At 48.4% G+C, this 18,360-nt stretch overlaps 1 protein-coding gene across 4 annotated transcripts in view; it reads right to left on the bottom strand.

The window, feature by feature from the left end:
- Window positions 1-18,360, bottom strand: part of LOC105467372 (serine/threonine-protein kinase MRCK beta) — a 133,062-nt gene that overhangs the window by 24,641 nt on the left and 90,061 nt on the right. For 2 of the 4 annotated variants that reach the window (XM_011716930.3, XM_011716932.3), the window contains exons 13-22: window positions 17,205-17,447; window positions 15,235-15,345; window positions 13,565-13,809; window positions 13,345-13,450; window positions 11,799-11,923; window positions 11,039-11,144; window positions 9,309-9,457; window positions 7,862-7,956; window positions 4,125-4,204; window positions 742-792 (exon numbers count right to left, since the gene is read on the bottom strand). In XM_011716930.3, coding sequence (XP_011715232.1) covers window positions 742-792; window positions 4,125-4,204; window positions 7,862-7,956; window positions 9,309-9,457; window positions 11,039-11,144; window positions 11,799-11,923; window positions 13,345-13,450; window positions 13,565-13,809; window positions 15,235-15,345; window positions 17,205-17,447 — 1,311 coding nt within the window. The remainder of the gene's footprint in view (window positions 1-741; window positions 793-4,124; window positions 4,205-7,861; window positions 7,957-9,308; window positions 9,458-11,038; window positions 11,145-11,798; window positions 11,924-13,344; window positions 13,451-13,564; window positions 13,810-15,234; window positions 15,346-17,204; window positions 17,448-18,360) is intronic. The other 2 variants (XM_011716931.2, XM_011716933.3) reach the window with 1 other exon arrangement.

The following is an 18,360-nucleotide window of genomic DNA, read 5'->3' as shown; positions in this document are numbered from 1 at the left end:
CCCAGGAGCAGTTGTAAGAATTTCCCTGAAGATTTTACGACACAGGGAAGCAATGTTTTGTTTTAACAAATTAAGAGTTTAATTTCACAGTGATTTATTTGAAGCTAAAGCTACACTCTGAAACCATTTAAAAACAACTCTGTTTCAGCACGTATTCCTGAAACTAATAGTTTATTTATCATCACAGGCCATTGCTGTTTACACAAACGTACATGTAGGTATGCTGAGTAGTAAGTGTTAGCACCAGCAAACAGCGTACTAGGACACAGATATGGCTGGGTAGCCGCCTAAAGGAGCAGTTTACAGCTGTATTTTGTGTTCCACATCAGAATCCCAATGAACCAAATCAGATAAACACTTTCCAACAGTTGCAATTAATTAGGCCGCTAAGAAAGGAGCCAAATTCAGATGGGACGGCAGCACACACACATAAAACACACACACAACTGCGTACTGCAAATTCACAAGGGAAAGGCTAGCTCAACTGGCTAATTATCAAAGCTCAAAAACGTAAGCAAATCTGCCCCATAAACAAGGTATGTTAAGTGAGTTATGGTTCCATCTTTAGATAAATGAGGAGGAAAAGAATATTAATTTAATTTTAGTCATGTAAAAGCCCCGCTCGTTTCATTTAGTTGGTTAATTAATCAAAGGGATGCAGATTAAAGGACAGGAGCATTGAGGAGGCTGCGCACTAACAGGAGTGAAAGCTGCGGGAAGCCAGCGCTGGCAGCCACTTACTTCTTCCCAAAAGGCTAGCAGGGAAGATGCAGACGAGGAGGAGAGAGAGTCCTTGGAGGCAACAGACAGGAGGAACAAACATCATTTCCCACCCAGTCAACACTTGCACGAAGATATATTGACTTAATCTTGGTGGCAAACCATTTCTAGTAATAAGCAACATGTTTCATGCAGGCAGAGTGGGATAAGAAGTTTCTCAAAGACAATTTTCAAGAGTCTGGAAGCTCTAACAGACTCAGCCCCTGATGGAGGGTTTTTTCTTTCAACAATAAATGCCTTCCCACTTAAATTACAGAGGCATTAATGAGGGATTAATGGCCAGGCACGGTGGCTCACGCCTATAATCCCAGCACTTTGGGAGGCCGAGGCGGGCAGATCACCTGAGGTTAGGAGTTTGAGACCAGTCTGGGCAATACAGCAAGAATCCCTCTCTACAAAAAATTTAACAATTAGCCGGGCGTGGTGGCGAGCACCTGTAGTGCCAGCTACTCAGGAGGCTGAGGCAGAAGAATCGCTTGAGTCCAGGAGTTTGAGGTGGCAGTGAGCTATGATGGCAGCACTGTACTCCAGCCTGGGCAGCAGAAGGAAGCCCTGACTCCAAAAAATAGTTAAGATGGTAAGTTTTGTTATGCGTGCTTATATCAGAATTTATAAATCAACTATGGGCCAGGCATGGTGGCTCACACCTGTAATCCCAACACTTTGGGAGGCTGAGGTGGGTGGATCACTTGAGGTCAGGAGTTCAAGACCATCCTGGGCAACATGGCAAAACCCCAATCTCTACTAAAAATACAAAAAAAAAAAAAAAAAAAAAAAATTAGCTGGGTGTAGTGGCACGTGCCTGTAGTCCCAGCTATTTGGGAGGCTGAGGCACGAGAATCGCTTGAACTCCGGAGGTGGAGGTTGTGGTGAGCCAAAACTGCACCACTGCACTCCAGCCTGGGCGACAGAGTAAGACTCTGTCTGGGGGGAAAAAAAAAAAAAGGGAGGGATTAGCAGGGGCAGGCGTGCTGGCTGTAGAGAATGAGGCATAAAGATGTCGCCTCTGTCTCCATCTCCACAGCTGTGACTCACATACTCACGGGCAGTACTGGCTGTAAACTCACTTGCTACTGGGCCCTCTACTCTGTTAATGTTACAGAAAGCTACCGCTTTCCTGCCGGCCTCCATTCACTGAACAAGCACCATCTCTGGTTCTCTGGAATCCACTCATTCCTCCCCACAGCGGTGCCTGGCCCCGCAGCAACAGGGAGAGGCAACGACTTGTGCAGAAACAGGCTTATCAAAGATCCGGTGGGCACTTACCGGTTATTTGCTTCTTCAAAACCGAGGATTTCAGGGAAAAGAGAAGCATTGCCAATTTGATAAAACAAACAAACATTCTGACAGGTGAAGGTGAAGAGGTGTGCATCCAGAGTGGCTGTGAGCAATGCAAGCCTGTGACAGACACAGGCCAGGATGCTAAGAGCCCACCCCAGGGGAGGCTGCTCCAGGCAGCTGCCCACATGGGCACCTGCTGACTACCCCCTACTCACACAGGCAGCAACCCAGCCAACCCGACCTCAACCCAACGATCAGACTTGGCATCATCCACCCTGGGCAGGCCGGCCTCTGTGTGTGGGAAGGGCACAGCTCCTCCTGGGCAGAGTTTGTGCCAAAGGTTCAACCCACATCTGATCAAGATGGAACATCAGACAAACCCAGAGTGGACATTCTGCAGGACAACTGACTTGGGTAACACCAAAATATCATTGTCACAAAATATCATTGTCATAAAAGAAGGGACATAAAAGAAGGGAACTGTTCCAGATTAAAGGAAACAAAAGACTAAATGCGATTCGTCATCTCTAGGTAGATCCAGAACTAGGAGGAAAAGCCAGCAGGAAAGGACGTTCCCAGGACAAGGGACACGTGGATACGGGTGCCCCACGGCACCAGCGCGGAATGCCTGGTGACAGTGACACTGTGGTTATGTGGGAGGATGCCCCAATCGTGGGAAATAACTGCTGAAGTATGTTGGGGTCGCTGACACCTGCAAGTCGCTTTCAAATACTGCTGAGGAGAAAAGTCTCTCTGCTGAGAGAGAGAAAGCAGACGTAGCAAAAGCCCAGGTGAGGGACACGTACACATGCACCCTATTCTTCCCACTCGCCTGCAGGGTTGGAGTTTTCTAAATCAAAGGCTGGAACCACCTCCCCCTCCCTACACCCCCATCAGGAGTTCCATTAGTGAGCTCTGCTCTCCCCGTTCCAATGTGCTTCGCGTGCTGCTGTCAAGGGTGCATCCCTACAGGTTCAGAAGAGGAGGAAAGGCTGTCCTGCCTCCACGGAATGCCACCAAGAACCTGCGGCCCACGGAGGGAGGCAGTGGGGTCTGCTCCTCACTCGACAGCTAATTCCCAAGTAGATGATCAGTGGCTCTGGCTGCCTGAGGGGCTGGCCTCCTTGCGAGGGTCTTGGCGAGGCACCTGGGGCCAGACTGTTCCCATCAACCACCTTTCCCATTGATCCCCAATGCTGAACTCTATAGCTATACAGATGGAAATATAACTAAAGTAATTTTATTTGCTCTAGTGTGGGATTTTTTTTTTTTTTAAGAGCTAAGGTCTCGCTATGTTGCCCAGGCTGGTCTTGAACTCCTGGGTTCAAGTGATCCTCCCACTTCAGCCTCCCAAAGTGCTGGGATTATAGGTGTGAGCCACTGCACCCATCCCAATGTGAGAATTTGTATTAAAGTACTTACTTGAAATACTTGCTACAGGCCAGGTGTGGTGGCTCACAACTGTAATCCCAGCACTTTGGGAGGCCGAGGGGCGGGGGGGGCAGATCACAAGGTCAGGAGTTCGAGACCAGCCTGGCCAATATGGTGAAACCCTGCCTCTACTAAAAATACGAAAATTAGCCGGGCACGGTGGCGGGTGCCTGTAATCCCAGCTACTCCGGAGGCTGAGGCAGGAGAATCGCTTGAACCCAGGAGGTGGAAGTTGCAGTGAGCCAAGATCATGCTACTGCACTCCAGCCTGGGTGACAGAGCAAGACTCTGTCTCAAAAAAAAAAAAAGAAATATTCACTATACAGCTGAGGCCAGTGTAGATTTCTCCCTGAAGATGCTGAGCACTTTCTTAATCTCATTTCTACTTAACTTGAGTTGAGAAAGCTTCTCTGGTAGCAACTCAAACACCCTGAATGTCTCTTACCTTATGCATTTAATGTGGGTTGATTACCTGTGGGTCAAGTACATAGTTAGCACAACTCTGAGATAAATACTGAATGTATATTTACTGGTGTGTTTGTGGCCCCATGAGTGGTAAAATCATGTATTACACTATTTTTAACTTATCATAAACTCATCTGTCACTTAAAGAAAGAAAAACAATGACTCACTCTAAATGTCAGGTCATGTGCAAGGGGTGCAGTGTTGAAATACTCAAAAATGGAATCCTGAAAATCTGGAAGTTTGAGCCCTGTAGAAAGAAACAAAGAATAGTCAAGGTAAAAAAAAAAAACTAAAGTCTACATATTATTTTCAGACAGAAAGACTCAATGTCTTCAAGATGTCAATTCTCCTTAAGTAAGTGATACATCTGACATGATCCCAGTTGAAAAAAACACCAGGCGTTCCTCCAGAGATGAACAATAATCAAAAAGTTCACTTGAAAAAGTAACCAAGGGACTGGGCGTGGTGGCTCACGCCTGTAATCCCAACACTTTGGGAGGCCGAGGTAGGCAGATCACCTGAGGTCAGGAGTTAAAGACCAGCCTGGCCAACATGGTGAAACTCTATCTCTGCTTAAAATACAAAAATTAGCTGCACATGGTGGCACGTGCCTGAAATCCCAGCTACTTGGGAGGCTGAGGCAGGAGAATCTCTTGAGCCCAGGAGGTGAGGGTTGTGGTAAGCCAAGATCACGCCACTGTACTCTAGCCTGGGTGACAGAGCAAGACTCTGTCTCCAAAAAAAAAAAAAAAAAAAAAAAAGGCCAGGCGTGGTGGCTCACACCTGTAATCCCGGCACTTTGGGAGGCCGAGGTGGGCGGATCATGAGGTCAGGAGATTGAGACCATCCTGGCTAACACGATGAAACCCCATCTCTACTAAAAATACAAAAACAAAAACAAAAAAACTAGCCGGGCGAGGTGGCGGGCGCCTGTAGTCCCAGCTACTCGGGAGGCTGAGGCAGAAGAATGGCGTGAGCCTGGAGGCGGAGGTTGTAGTGAGCCGAGATCGCGCCACTGCACTCTAGCCTGGGCAACAGAGTGAGACTCCATCTGGAAAAAAACAAAAAAACAAAAAACCCCAAAACCACAGGGGTGGCTGGGCTGGGGGTAGGTGGAGGAGGAGTAGATCTATCAGGTATTAAAGCAGATTCACTAAGGCCTCTACGATAAGAATCATGGCCGGGTGCAGTGGCTCACACCTGTCATCCCAGCACTTTGGGAGGCCAAGGCCAGAGGACTGCTTGAGGCCATGAGTTTGAGACCAGCCTCGGCAACACAGAGAGACCCCATCTCCACAAAAAAATAAGTAAAATTAGCTGGGCATGGTGGTATGTGCCTGTGGTCCCAGCTACTTGGGAGACCGAGATAGGAGGATCACCTGAGCTGGGGAGATTGGGGCTGCACGTGCCCCTGCACTACAGCCTGGGTGACAGAGTGAGACCCTGTCACACACACACAAAAACACGAATCAAAAAACAAGAATCACATGGTTCTTGCCCATGAACAATGGAACGGGAGAAAATCCAGAAACAGACCCAAGTGCCCATGGTGATCCTATACATGACAACAGTCATACATAAAATCAGCAGGAAAAATAGCTGGTATTAATAACTGCTGCTGGACAACTAGCCAGCCATTAGCAAAAGACAAAACTGGATATACTCCTCAAACTGTATGTCAGAGCGCATTTCAAATGGATCAGTATTCTAATTACAAAAATGAGGCTGGGCACGGTGGCTCACGCCTGTAATCCTAGCACTTTGGGAGGCAAGGCAGGCAGACTGCTTGAGTCCAGGAGTTCAAGATCAGCCTGTGAAATACTGCGAAACCCCATCTCCAAAAAAAAAAAAAAGAAAGAAAACAATAACTAGCCAGGTATGGTGGCACGTGCCCGTAGTCCCAGCTACTCATGAGGCTGAGGTGGGAGGATCACTTGAGCCCAGAAAGTTGAGGCTGCAGTGAGCCCTGATCGTGCTACTGCACTCCAGCCTGGGCAACAAAGCGAGACCCTGAATCAATCAATCAATCAATCAATCATGAAGCCACACAAGTATGAGAAGCATGGGAAAATCCCTCCAACAACTGGGAGTTAGCTGTATTTTCCTATTTATGACTCAAAAAAGGAAAAAGACTGAAAATTTGATACACAAAAAATTTTGAAAACCACCTTTTTTTTCTTTTCCTTGAGAGACGGAATCCGGCTCTGTCGCCCAGGCTGGAGTGCAGTGGCGAGATCTCAGCTCACTGCAACCTCTGTTTCCCAGGTTCAAGTGATTCTCCTGCCTCAGCCTCCTGAGTAGCTGAGACTATAGGTATGCACCACCACGCCCAGCCAATTTTTGTATTTTTTGTAGAGATGGCAAAACCACTTTTTTTTTTTTTTAAAGACAGCGTTTTGCTCTTGTTGCCCAGGCTGGAGTGCAATGGCGCAACTGTGGCTCACCGCGACCTCTGCGTCCCAGGTTCAGGTTCAAATTGAAACAATTCTCCTGCCTCAGCCTCCTGAGTAGCTGGGATTACAGGCATGCACCACCATGCCCAGCTAATTTTGTATTTTTAGAAGACATGGGGTTTCTCCATATTGGCCAGGCTGGTCTCGAACTCCAGACCTCAAGTGATCCACCTACCTCGGCCTCCCAAAGTGTTGGGATTACAGGCATGAGCCACCGTGCCCGGCTGCAAAACCACTTTTATTTGGCAAAAAAATAAATAAATGAATAAGCAAAGACAAAGAGAAACAAGGAAAATACTTGCAACTTACATCACAAACAAAAAGACTAATCCCCATAATACAAAAGGCTTTTAGAAATCCACCAGACTAATAACCTGAATTTTTAAAAGTGGGCAAACAATAAAAATATATAATGCACAAAATACAAAAGTTCCTCACACACATAAAAAGATGCTCCATCTTACTTATGAGAAACATGCAAGTTAAACCTCTATGGAGATGCTATTTCTCACCTATTCAGAGCAGCAAAAATCCAAAAGTCTGAAATCCTACTTTGTGGGCAGGCTGTGGGGCAGAAACCCCTCATGCAGAGTAGGAGGAGTGTCAGTGCGCAGCCTCTGGAGGCCTGTCCATCAGCACGTAGCACGAGTGTACAGGCATGTTTGCCCTTTGCCCTGGCAATCCCACTTCTAGAACTCTATCCCGAAACACACCGACAAAAATAGGAAATGTTCTATCCATTCAGCCACTCCTGGCAGCACTTTCTATGACAGCAAATGCCAGGGAATAACCCATCCCAGCGGCTGGCCAGCCCACGGCAGTGCACAGTGTAGCTGCAGAGGGGGCCAGGGGGCCCCCCCCAGCACAAAATGATGCCTTTTATGTAATCAGGGGATGCAAATGTGTGCCTAGATTTGTGTGTATTGGCCATATGTTTTCAAGATGAAAGGAAGGATAGGCTGGGCACGGTGGCTCACACCTGTAATCCCAGCACTTTGGGAGGCTGAGGTGGCTGGATTGCCTGAGGTCAGGAACTGCAGACCAGACCAGCTTGGCCAACATGGCGCAATCCCATCTCTACTAAAAACACAAAAATTAGCCAGGGATGGTGGTGGCGTGTGCCTGTAATCCCAGCTACTTGGGAGGCTGAGACGGGAGAAGCGCTTGAACCCAGAATGCAGAGGTTGCAGTGAGCCGAGATCACGCCACTGCATTCCAGCCTGGGTGACAGAGCAAGACTGTTTCACACACAAAAAAAGGAAGGATAAACCAAAAACAATGGCTAGCTTTGGGGAAAATATCTTTGAAGATGCTGTTTGAAAATGTTGATTTTGGAATTCTGTAGGTACTTTACGTAACTAAAGTAACTATTAAGTCGAAAAGAAAATAAACCCACTCATTTGAAAAATATTTATATTCAAATAATGCAGAACTGCCTGATGTTAATTTACCAGTATCTGCTCTGAATTTTTCTTCCATCTTTTTCTTCAAAATTTCCATTTCTTCTAATAATTCTCTGTTTTTGGCTTCAGAGTCCTTTAGTTTGCTAAAATAAAAAATAAATGGCTTTAAGTGCACTGAGAAGAGGTTGTCTATGAGGCAGTCTGGGGCAGGGCAGGATGAGAGGGCCGGGGTTTCTCCCCAGCACCGGGGACTGTTCAGAACACGGCAGCTCATGCTGGGCCTTTCTACTGCAAACACTACAAACAGTATGAATATTTCAAATATAAACATTCAAGCAGGAATTTAAAAAGTCATGGCTTAGGAAGGTGTGTCTCATGATGGCCTAATGGAACTTTGACCTTCCTAATCTCCTTCCCAGGCGAGTCCTCTGTTCTCCAGGGACACAGGGCCCAGGCCGCTCAGCCATCAGCCCCGTCAATATCTTTCCCATAACTGGCAAGATGGTGGCTGCATCAAGAAGCACCAGCACCAGCCGTACCGGCAGCCTTGCAATTCCAGCAACTTCATGGAGGGGACAGAGAAAGTCAGGCTGCCACGGGGAACAGCTGGCCAGGAGGGACGCAGTTTGTGGGGGCGGGGGGGGCGTTCCACTTATCAGTGGGGTGACAGTGGGCAAATCACCTGCAGAGTGCGTAAGCAGGAGTAACAAGAGTGCCTGTCCTGTTGGGCTGTGGGAAGGTCACAGGATTTAACAGAACAGTCTTACAGCAGTTCCCGGTACAAAGGAAGTCAATTTAACTGAAACCTATTACCATTAATTCTTTTAGCCCCAAACTAACAGGATTTGGGACTCAGTAATTCTGTTAAAGACACTGTCCCTTCTAGGTCCTCGTCCGCCTCACGGCACAGCACAGCTGGCCTGGTTTTTATGAAACTGACTTTCATTATCGTATCCTTATAAAACAGGATCTGCAAAGAGGAAACTCTCAGCTAATACTGACTGAATTTACTGCTGTGTGAAAATGGCATTCTCGTTACTGCTTGGAGTTGGAGAAAAATTTCAAGTGAGAATGCCATCTTCAACCTCTGTTTTAAAATATTTGCATTAGCTTGAAAGGAACAATCCTGAGTTAGTGAATGGAGCGGCATGGAGGTGACTAAGCAGTGAGAGGGGCTCCTGTCAGACAGTGGTATGAGTCTCACTACCCAGCGCGGGGCACAAGCACCCGCTGCTGTCAAAACACGGCTTGCACCGCACTGCACACCCCCGCGGCAGGCGAGGCCCTGCACCCTTGTGGCCACCTCCTCCGTGCCAGAACGGCCTGCTATTCAGGGCTCCTGCAGGTAAACCCGACTTGCTGCCTCCTAAGGTGCCAGTAAACACCATGGCCCCGATTTTCCAGGTGAGGAGCATCAGAGCCCACAAGGCTCAGGGCTGGCTGAAGGCCACACAGCGCCCGCTCCTACTCAGAGTTAGACCCCAGCACCAAGTACCTTTCCAAGGTGAGGTTGGCATCCTTGACCTTCCTCAGCTCCTCCTGGACAAGCTGCTTGGCCCGGATCTCCGCCTCCAGGGCCGACTGCAGCTCCAGCCGCGCGGACATGTCCAGCTTCTGGCTGCGGCGCACCTTCCACAGTGGATCCTTGCGACATGGTTATGGTGTTAAAAATGCACTTTCAGTTATCTACTTGTTAAACTAATGTTAACAAATAAGTTATCTTTGTCTAACCTTAAGCCATTACTGTCTCACTTAGGTATTAACTCTAAATTATTGAGGTGCCTCAGGAGTTTCAGTTTTGATATTTTATGACTTTTACTCTTCCTTAGAAATCTTCTAAAAAAGAACATTTACTTTATCTTTGAGAAGAATAAAAGTAATTCTGTGGTACAATCTCTTTTTTTTTTTTTAGATGGAGTTTTGCTCTTGTTGCCCAGGCTGGAGTGCAATGGCGTGATCTCGGCTCACTGCAACCTCCGCCTCCAAGATTCAAGCAATTTTCCTGTCTCAGCCTCCCCAGTAGCTGGGATTACAGGTGCACGCCACCACGCCTGGCTAATTTTTGTATTTTTTGTAGAGACAGGGCTTCACCATGCTGGCCAGGCTAGTCTCAAACTCCTGACCTCGTGATCCACCCACCTTGGCCTCCCAAAGTGCTGGGATTACAGGCGTGAGCCGCTGCGCCTGGCCTCTGTAGTGCAATTTGTATTTGGGTCCACTGAACCCTGGACCTTTTACAAACCTAAGGTACATTATAGGGTTCGGTTATCTTTTTCTCATAATTTGAAACATTTTGCGATTTCACCATCCTGGGAATTATGTCATTACTCATTCCTACCTGTGATTAAAAAAAAAAAAAAAAAGACTAAAATAATAAGGGAAGAATGACGGAGTGACCTAGGATGAAGCAACAGTGGAATATGCCAGTTCACTAACATCACCCTTCTGTTTTCTTACTGAGTTGCCCAATGTATGATATCAACTTTCAGGAGGTATGAAAGAAGTCTAGAGATGCCATCTTGCTGATTTTTCTTTTTTTAAACCAAAAACCTTCATTGAACACAACTGAGAATTCTTCATTTTCCATCTACAATGGTAAAGAGAAGAAAATGGACAGAGGAAGGCCAGGTGTGGTGGCTCACACCTGTAATCCCAGCACTTTGGGAGGCCGAAGCGGGTAGATCACCTAAGGTCAGGAGTTTGAGACCAGCCTGGCTAACGTGGCAAAACCCTATCTCTACTAAAATACAAAAATTAGCCTGGTGTAGCGATGCACACCTGTAATCCCAGCTACCTGGGGGGCTGAGGCAGGAGAATCACTTGAACCCAGGAGGTGGAGGTTGCAGTGAGCCGAGATCGCGCCACTGCACTCCAGCCTGGGCGAGAGAGTGAGACTCCATCTCGGGGGGAAAAAAATAACATACACAGATCACTAAATGAACCAATAAAATTAATAAAGCTCTCTGAGGGCAGAATCCAGTCTTAATTTGATACCACAGAGCTCAGTGCTCAATAATTATTTGCTAAACGAATGAACGCCATCGAGAGAAGCCATAATGATCTGAAAGCTGGCAAATGTTAGCATTCCTTAAACTGGGGAACTGGTCGCACAGAAGTCTCTTGCATCACTGTAATTCCCTAAATAGTCCTCAGATGTCCCATTCACACTTCAAACCATTAACAGACTATTCGGTAACAGAAATGCAGGCACCACACAAAACCTACCAGTGTTCTTGACCCCAGACTAGAACTCCTCAAAGCCTCGAGCTCTTCGGTCATCTTGGAAGCAAGAGCTTGAAGGTAGCCCCGGGCATCTTTCTCGTCGCTGACCCTGGAGGAGGGAACAGATGTTCTGTCTCACGAAGCACAGCTACCAGCGAGAAGCCAAACAAGAAGGGGACGTTCCTGCCTTCCTCGGGACACACTGACAGCGTCACGTCAGCCAGAGTGCCCACAGTGTACCCATTGTATACGCAGGATCACACTGATGGAAGCATCGTTACATGGCACGACTGTAGTTTAAAAAGACACCAAACTTCCAAGACTCAAGAATGAAAAAATTATATTACCCCATAAATATATACCCCTACCATGCACCCACAAAAATTAAAAATAAAAACTCTTTTAAAAATTACAACTTCACACCTTAGGAGCGGAGGGCCAGGTCCCAGCTCGCTCCAAGTCTCCCTGCTGCTTCCGCAGCCACTTCAGGAGGGCTCTGCCTCCTGTATCTCTGAGAACGCGAGGGGTGTGAACGGCTTGCCCCAAGTCCTTCAGTGGGTTGGTGGGGGTGTGTCTCCACCTCCAGTCCAACAGAACCACTGCCCCAGACATGAGAAGTTCTGGGGAACAGCAACAAGACCTGCATCCCAGCCTGTGAGGCACGACCTGGCGTGGAGCACAGGATGAGGCAGCAGAGGCGGGACAGGCCTCCTGGACTGAGCAGGGAGTCGCTTTACGGCCGCTAATGGGGCCGTGCACGTACCACTGAATGATTTCCGCAATCTGAGCTTCCCAGTGGGCCACCGACTCCTTCTTGGCTGCCAGATCCTGCAGCTCATCCTCCAGCTGTCTATTTTGAGCTGTGAGTTTATCCACAAAGGAACAGAGCTGAAATGAAACAATTTCACCACAGAACTTGTTAATCGGGCATCCTTTAAGTATGCTGGCCTTAACACTGGAAGTTCCTTTGAAGACTTTGAAAGTTTTCTTTAATCGTCATGAGATTTTTCTAAACTAAGTTCACGATACGGATTTTTTCACTGTATCTAGCTTAAGTCACATTTCAACTCAAATCTAAACCTAAACCGATGCAGCTAGTGACTTCAGGCAATTGGCACCTTTTCGCTGAATACAAACATCCTATTTAAAAGACCAAACCCATTACTTCATTCAAAAATCAAAATAGTCACGTGTGGTGAAACAGCAAGAACACGGGCTGAGAAACACGTCCTTGTGCACACAGCGTGAATGCACTCACACAAGCCTAGATGGTGTGGCTGCTGCAGGCCAGGCCCTGTGGCACAGCCTGTCAAATTCCAGGCCACAGCCTGCACACCATGTTGCTGTGCGGGACGCTGCCGGAGGCTGTAACACAATGCTAAGTATCTGTGTATCTCAACACAGAAGAGGTAAAGGACAGTATTACAATCGTATGGGATGTCTGTTGTACACACGGTCTGTCACTGATGGAAGCATCGTTATATGGCACATGACCGCACTGTAAAAAGATCCCAAACTTCGGCCGGTGCGGTGGCTCATGCCTGTAATCCCAGCACTTAGGGAGGCCGAAGCCGGTGGATCACGAGGTCAGGAGATCGAGACCATCGTGACTAACACAGTGAAACCCCATCTCTACTAAAAATACAAAAAATAAGGCCGGGAGCGATGGCTCACACCTGTAATCCCAGCACTTTGGGAGGCCGAGACGGGCGGATCATGAGGTCAGGAGATCAAGATCATCCTGACTAAGACGGTGACACCCCGTCTCTACTAAAAATACAAAAAAAAAAAAAAAAAAATTAGCTGGGTGTGGTGGCAGGCGCCTGTAGTCCCAGCTACACGGGAGGCTGAGGCAGGAGAATGGCGTGAACCTGGGAGGCGGAGCTTGCAGTGAGCAGAGATCGCACCACTGCCCTCCAGCCTGGGTGACAGAGCAAGACTCCATCTCAAAAAAAAAAAAAAAAAAAAAAAAAAAACCAAAAATTCGCCAGGCGTGGTGGCGGGTGCCTATAGTCCCAGCTACTCGGGAGACTGAGGCAGGAGAATGGCGTGAACCCGGGAGGCAGAGCTTACAGTGAGCCAAGATCGCACCACTGTACTCCAGCCTGGGGCAACAGAACGAAATTCTGTCTCAAAAAAAAAAAAAAAAAAAAGATACCAAACTTCCAAGACTCAAGAATGACATTCTATTCCTCCATAAATATATATACCCACTACGTACATACCCACACAAATTAAAAATTAAAAAAAATTTTTTTAAATTACAATTTCCCTACAAAGTGCTAACTCAGGTACTTTGAATTAATTACCTTTTCATTTTCAGCGGTTAGCTTCTTGTTTTCATCAAATAGCATTGCTCTTTCTCGTTCGTATTTATCTTTTATTGTACCTACCGCCTCCTCCATCTCGTTATGCCTGCCAAGGTGAGCGAGAAACAGTTTTAAAAGCTCGTGACTTCGCTAATATTCGTTATCTATGGCATAGGTATCAGCTTTCATCTTCTCAACTGAGGAGCTCATGAACACCTACCGTTCTCGCCTTGACTTTTCTAACTTATCTTTTAACATCAAGATTTCTTTCTGCAGGGCCAGCTGGTGGCTTTCTGAATCATGCACCTCCTTCTTCACATTTTTCACTTCGAGCACATGGGAGGCCTCACGTCTGACCAATTCCTCTTCATAAAATAAGACTTTCTTCTCCAGCTCGGATTTGATTTTGGAAATCTCTTGCTGGTGCTCTAAAGTGGCACCTGCTCCCCGGCCTCCTTGCTTCATCTGAAGACAAAGGTAAACATAAGTTGACGAACCTCTGTGTCCTCAACGGTCACATTGTCCTTTCATCCCCTTTCATCCCCAGCAAGTGCAGACACCTTCCCAAGGACCGTGTATGCCTGGACTACACCAGATGATGTAGTTGACCTGGCTAACGTGATCCAGATTCTAGGGGGTCACAGCAGGAGACAGCCTTGCAGGGGGATGTGCCCGGGTCTGCCTGGGACCCTGAAGCTCTGCCCCATACCCTGTTCATTCAGGCCTGCAGCATTCTTCTGAGGGCTGACTCTGTGCTGGGCCCCTCCTTGTGACTGCGGTGACACTGAGGTCTCTGCTCTCATGTGGTTGGCTGGAACTGACAGCAAACCAGTAAACGGGCGGAGGGGCTCCGCACCCCAGCTGGGTTGTAGGGAGCGGAAGGCGTGCCAGGATGGCTGGGGCAGCATCTGTAAGGTGCTGGCCTATTAAGTGAGGTGTCAGGCTAGGGGCAAAGAACAAGGGCACAGGCCGGAGTGAGGTGGGACGTGCTGGCAGTGCTTGTAGCACGCAGAGAGGCCAGTGTGTCTGGAGTGGCGGGGACAGGAGGGGTGGGAGAGGCACTGCTGGGCTGGAGCGGGCAGGAGGGTGGCTGCTGGACAGCTGTGGAGCCACGGAGGCCCTGACTGCACAGGAGTGTGCTCCGGCTTTGGTCTGCCAAGCTTACTCTGCCTGCTGTGCAGAGCGGAGACTCGAGGGCTGAGAAAGGAGCAAGAGCCTCGGGCACCACACGCTGAGGTCCAGCCAAGCCACGCTGCCAGAGAGGAACAGCATCTCAGGCCCACGTCCCAGAGGAAGAGCTACCAGATCACCAAGGGGAAGGGAGAGGGCAGACCCATCACATGCAGCCCACACATGAGGAGACCCAGGCCACGCTATACTGCCAAGGAGATCCGCCCCCAGCCCCTCGCCCACTCGGCCGCTGCGGCCTTCCCCACTCCCACCCTCTGCAGCCTCCCGGCCACCCTCCGGCCCCACCAGCAGGCCCTGACTGATGGCCAGTCTGTTTCCTCCCCAGTCAGCAGCAGGTTACAGGCTTTAAGGAGCTTTTCCAAAACTCAACTGCACTGAATTTAGAATACCACGACGTGAAGAAGGCTATGAACTGACGGGGCTGGAGCAGGAAATGAGATACTAGTTTCCTAGGACTTACAGTGAACTGCCTTAAACTTTTATATAAGAAAGGAAAAAAATGAACTTGGCCTTTAAAAATGAAAGCAGTCACAAAGGCAGCGGTCACACCCCCACCTCTCCACACACGGGTCTTGCCTCAACAGCCTCGGGTGACACTCAGCCTGGACCACACATTACACAAGGTGACTTCCACATGGTGGCATCAGCAAAGATGGGCATTCCTCTCGGTTAAGGGCAGAGACCCCCGCCCAGCACTACCTTGAGGGCCTCCAGCTCGCTTTCCATTTGCTTGCAGAAGTTCTCACTGTGCTCACGAAGCTTGCGCTCCTTGGAGGCCTCAGCAACAGCATCATCAAGCTGAGCTTCCAGCTACAAGAGGAAGATCCGGTTTCCATTAACACAAAGCGAGCTCCACGTCACCAGTTACAGCAGCACCCACGGGACCTCTACAAGAACAAGACCTCAAAGGAGCTTTGCGCGTGTTTGCCCTCCATCAAATCTTACCACAAATGGAAGTTTGAGGAACACACTTCAGGGTTCAACTGGGATGGTTGGTTAGTAATAAAACAACGTTCAACTCTAGCTTAAATTGATACTTTTAAATTTCAAGAAGGATAAATTTCTTGAAATTTAAATTTCACTGATTTGTGAAAACAAGTACTTTTGATATCTGTAGAACCTGAATTCATTAATTAAATGGGCCATTTCAAACACGCACAAGAGTGAGCAGAACAGCAAACCCGCGTGCCACACCCAGCTTCGACAGTGAGCTCTGGAGCCAAGCCCGCTTCATCTCTGCCCGTGCCCAAACCACTCGAGGGCGAATTCCAGGCACTGTCACCACTTCCCCCGTAGGTGGAATGCTAATTCCTCTTTAGGGGTATCACTAACTTCAGTTTTAACTGCCTATAACTACAAATATATTTGGGTTGCAAAATAGACTGTCTAAGAAGAAAACAAACAGGTCCTCTGTGGCTCAAGAACAAAGAGCCCTGAACTTGAAAGGAGCAGAAGCATGTGCTTCCAGGCCTTCTCATTCATGGGATTTATCAAGGAAACTTTAATAGAGTTCTAAACTAAGCACCGCTTAAAATATGTCACAGCAGAACACTCGGAATACCTAGGGCGGCAGGGGCTGAAAACCCCTGTGGTCCTGAGACGTTGTCAGGGGTGTGCAGGGCCCTTCCTTTCCTAATTAGCTATGTGTGGGAGCCAGGATTTCTTCATGTACTTTATCCCGAACAGTGCAGCAAAACAGACGGAAGAAACAGTCATGAGAACTCAACCGTTTTCTATTCAGCCAGATATTAAAGAAAAGCTAACAAAATGTAAAAAATGCCATTCTTCTTGCCAAATTTTTAAAGAAATACTTTTCATTAAACATGTTACATATGTTAACATGAAATGGGTTTTCATTGCATTAACAAAATTCTGTTTTAATTTCTGCCATGGTGCATGTTGAGAGCTGTAGCCTACATAAGAAAGCTCTTTGGGGTTGCAATCATTCCAACAGCGGCGACGAGTGCCGCGTCAACACACTTCAGAGGCACTCACCTCGGCAGGCGGCCTCAACTGTGCTTTGCTGTGATTTGCCTTTCATATATACATATTTTTTTTTTTTTTAGACGGGAGTCCCACTCTGTCGCCCAGGCTGGATTGCAGTGGCACAATCTCGGATCCCTGCAGCCTCCACCTCCTGGGCTCAAGCGATTCTCCTGCCTCAGCCTTCCAAGTAGCTGGGATTACAGGTGACCGCCACCACGCCCAGCTGATTTTTTTGTTCTTCTGGTAGAGATGGGGTTTTGCCATCCATGTTGCTCAGGCTGGTCTCCAACTCCTAAGCTCAACGATCCAGCCATCTCGGCGCCTCCCACAGGGCTGGGATTCCAGGCGTGAGCCCCGCACCCGCCTGTGATCCGCCTTTCTACTGCCACCTGCCCTGTGTGGACTTATTCACATAAGCCAGGCCACATCATAGCACAGTATAAACACCCTCTATTTACTTAAAAGGGAATTAAAGAAAATCAGCACCACAAGAACCTTATTGTAATTTCACCGATATTGAGGGACGAGAACAACAAAATAAATGCTCAGCCCATCAACTTACTTGGCTCCACAGAAAATTTCCAACCCCTTTTATACTAATGCAGCCCAAGATTCCAAAGGCGTTTTATAGAAGTCACACAGAAGTCCAGTAGATACCATCCCTGAACCAGCCCCACAGCTACCTCTTTCCTGAGCTTCTCGGCTCTCCGCATCTCCTGCCGCATGGCGTCCACCTTCTGCGTGGCCACCTCCATCTCTTCCTCCTTGTCCCGCAGCTGCCGGGACACCTTCTGCTTCTGGGCACGGAGCTCTGCCATGCGCTCATTCAGCTCCGAGAATTCCTGCAGGGCCAGCTTTCGCTGCTGATGGGCATCTTTGAGTTCCTTGGCCTGGGATTTCAACCGCTCCGAGGCTTCAACCAGTTGCTGAACAAAAACAATTACAGATGTTTTATGTTTGCCTAACAAAGGCTTGGAAGGCTGGAGGTTTGGTCTCCCACGACACTGAGGAGTTAAAAGCGACAGCCGATGCTGGTTACAGATTAGAGCCACAGATCTGAGAAATTCCCTGCTTGGAAAAAGACCTACGCCGTGTCTCACGCCACCCACAAAGGCAACGGGAAGGCCACCTGGGTTCAGGTGCCGAGCACCAACTGCACACCAAGAAAGGCGCCACAGGCCGGGCACAGTGGCTCACACCTGTAATCCCAGCACTTTGGGAGGCCGAGGCGGGCGGATCACCTGTGGTCAGGAGATGGAGACCATCCTGGCTAACATGGTGAGACCACGTACTAAAAATACAAAAAAAGTGCATTGTGGTGGTGCGCGCCTGTAGTCCCAGCTACTCAGGAGGCTGAGGCAGGAGAATGGTGTGAACCTGGGAGGCAGAGGTTGCAGCGAGCCGAGATCGTGCCACTGCACCGCAGCCTGGGCGACAGAGCGAGACTCCATCTCAAAAAAAAAAAAAAAAAAAAAAGCCCCACAACCACGCAGGGGCAGCGTGCTTACAGGAGGACGCCTGGCTCCGTAACGACAGCCTCTGCCCGACGTCGCCTGCAGAGCCGCAAAGCTGAATGAAGCATTTGGGCACTCAATCGGGTTACTTCAACATAAGCAAAATCCGAAAAGAACACACAGACACAAAGTGCTGAAGGTGAAGTCACAGTGAAGAACTGCATAAAAACAAGTGCTGGACAGCCTGCCCTTCACTGGAGACCGGTGTGCGGATGCTGGCTGTCACTCTGCACTCACCACACTGATGACCCTGACCTCCCTGCAGCCCATCTGGTCAACTACCTGGCAGTTCAGTCACTGCTGCACCTGCTTGTCTGAGATGGAA

The sequence above is a fragment of the Macaca nemestrina genome, chromosome 7, assembly GCF_043159975.1.
Source record: "Macaca nemestrina isolate mMacNem1 chromosome 7, mMacNem.hap1, whole genome shotgun sequence".
Lineage (NCBI taxonomy): Eukaryota > Metazoa > Chordata > Mammalia > Primates > Cercopithecidae > Macaca > Macaca nemestrina.
The sequence above is the reverse complement of the archived record's forward strand: the minus strand, read 5'-3'. Positions and strand labels throughout refer to the sequence as shown.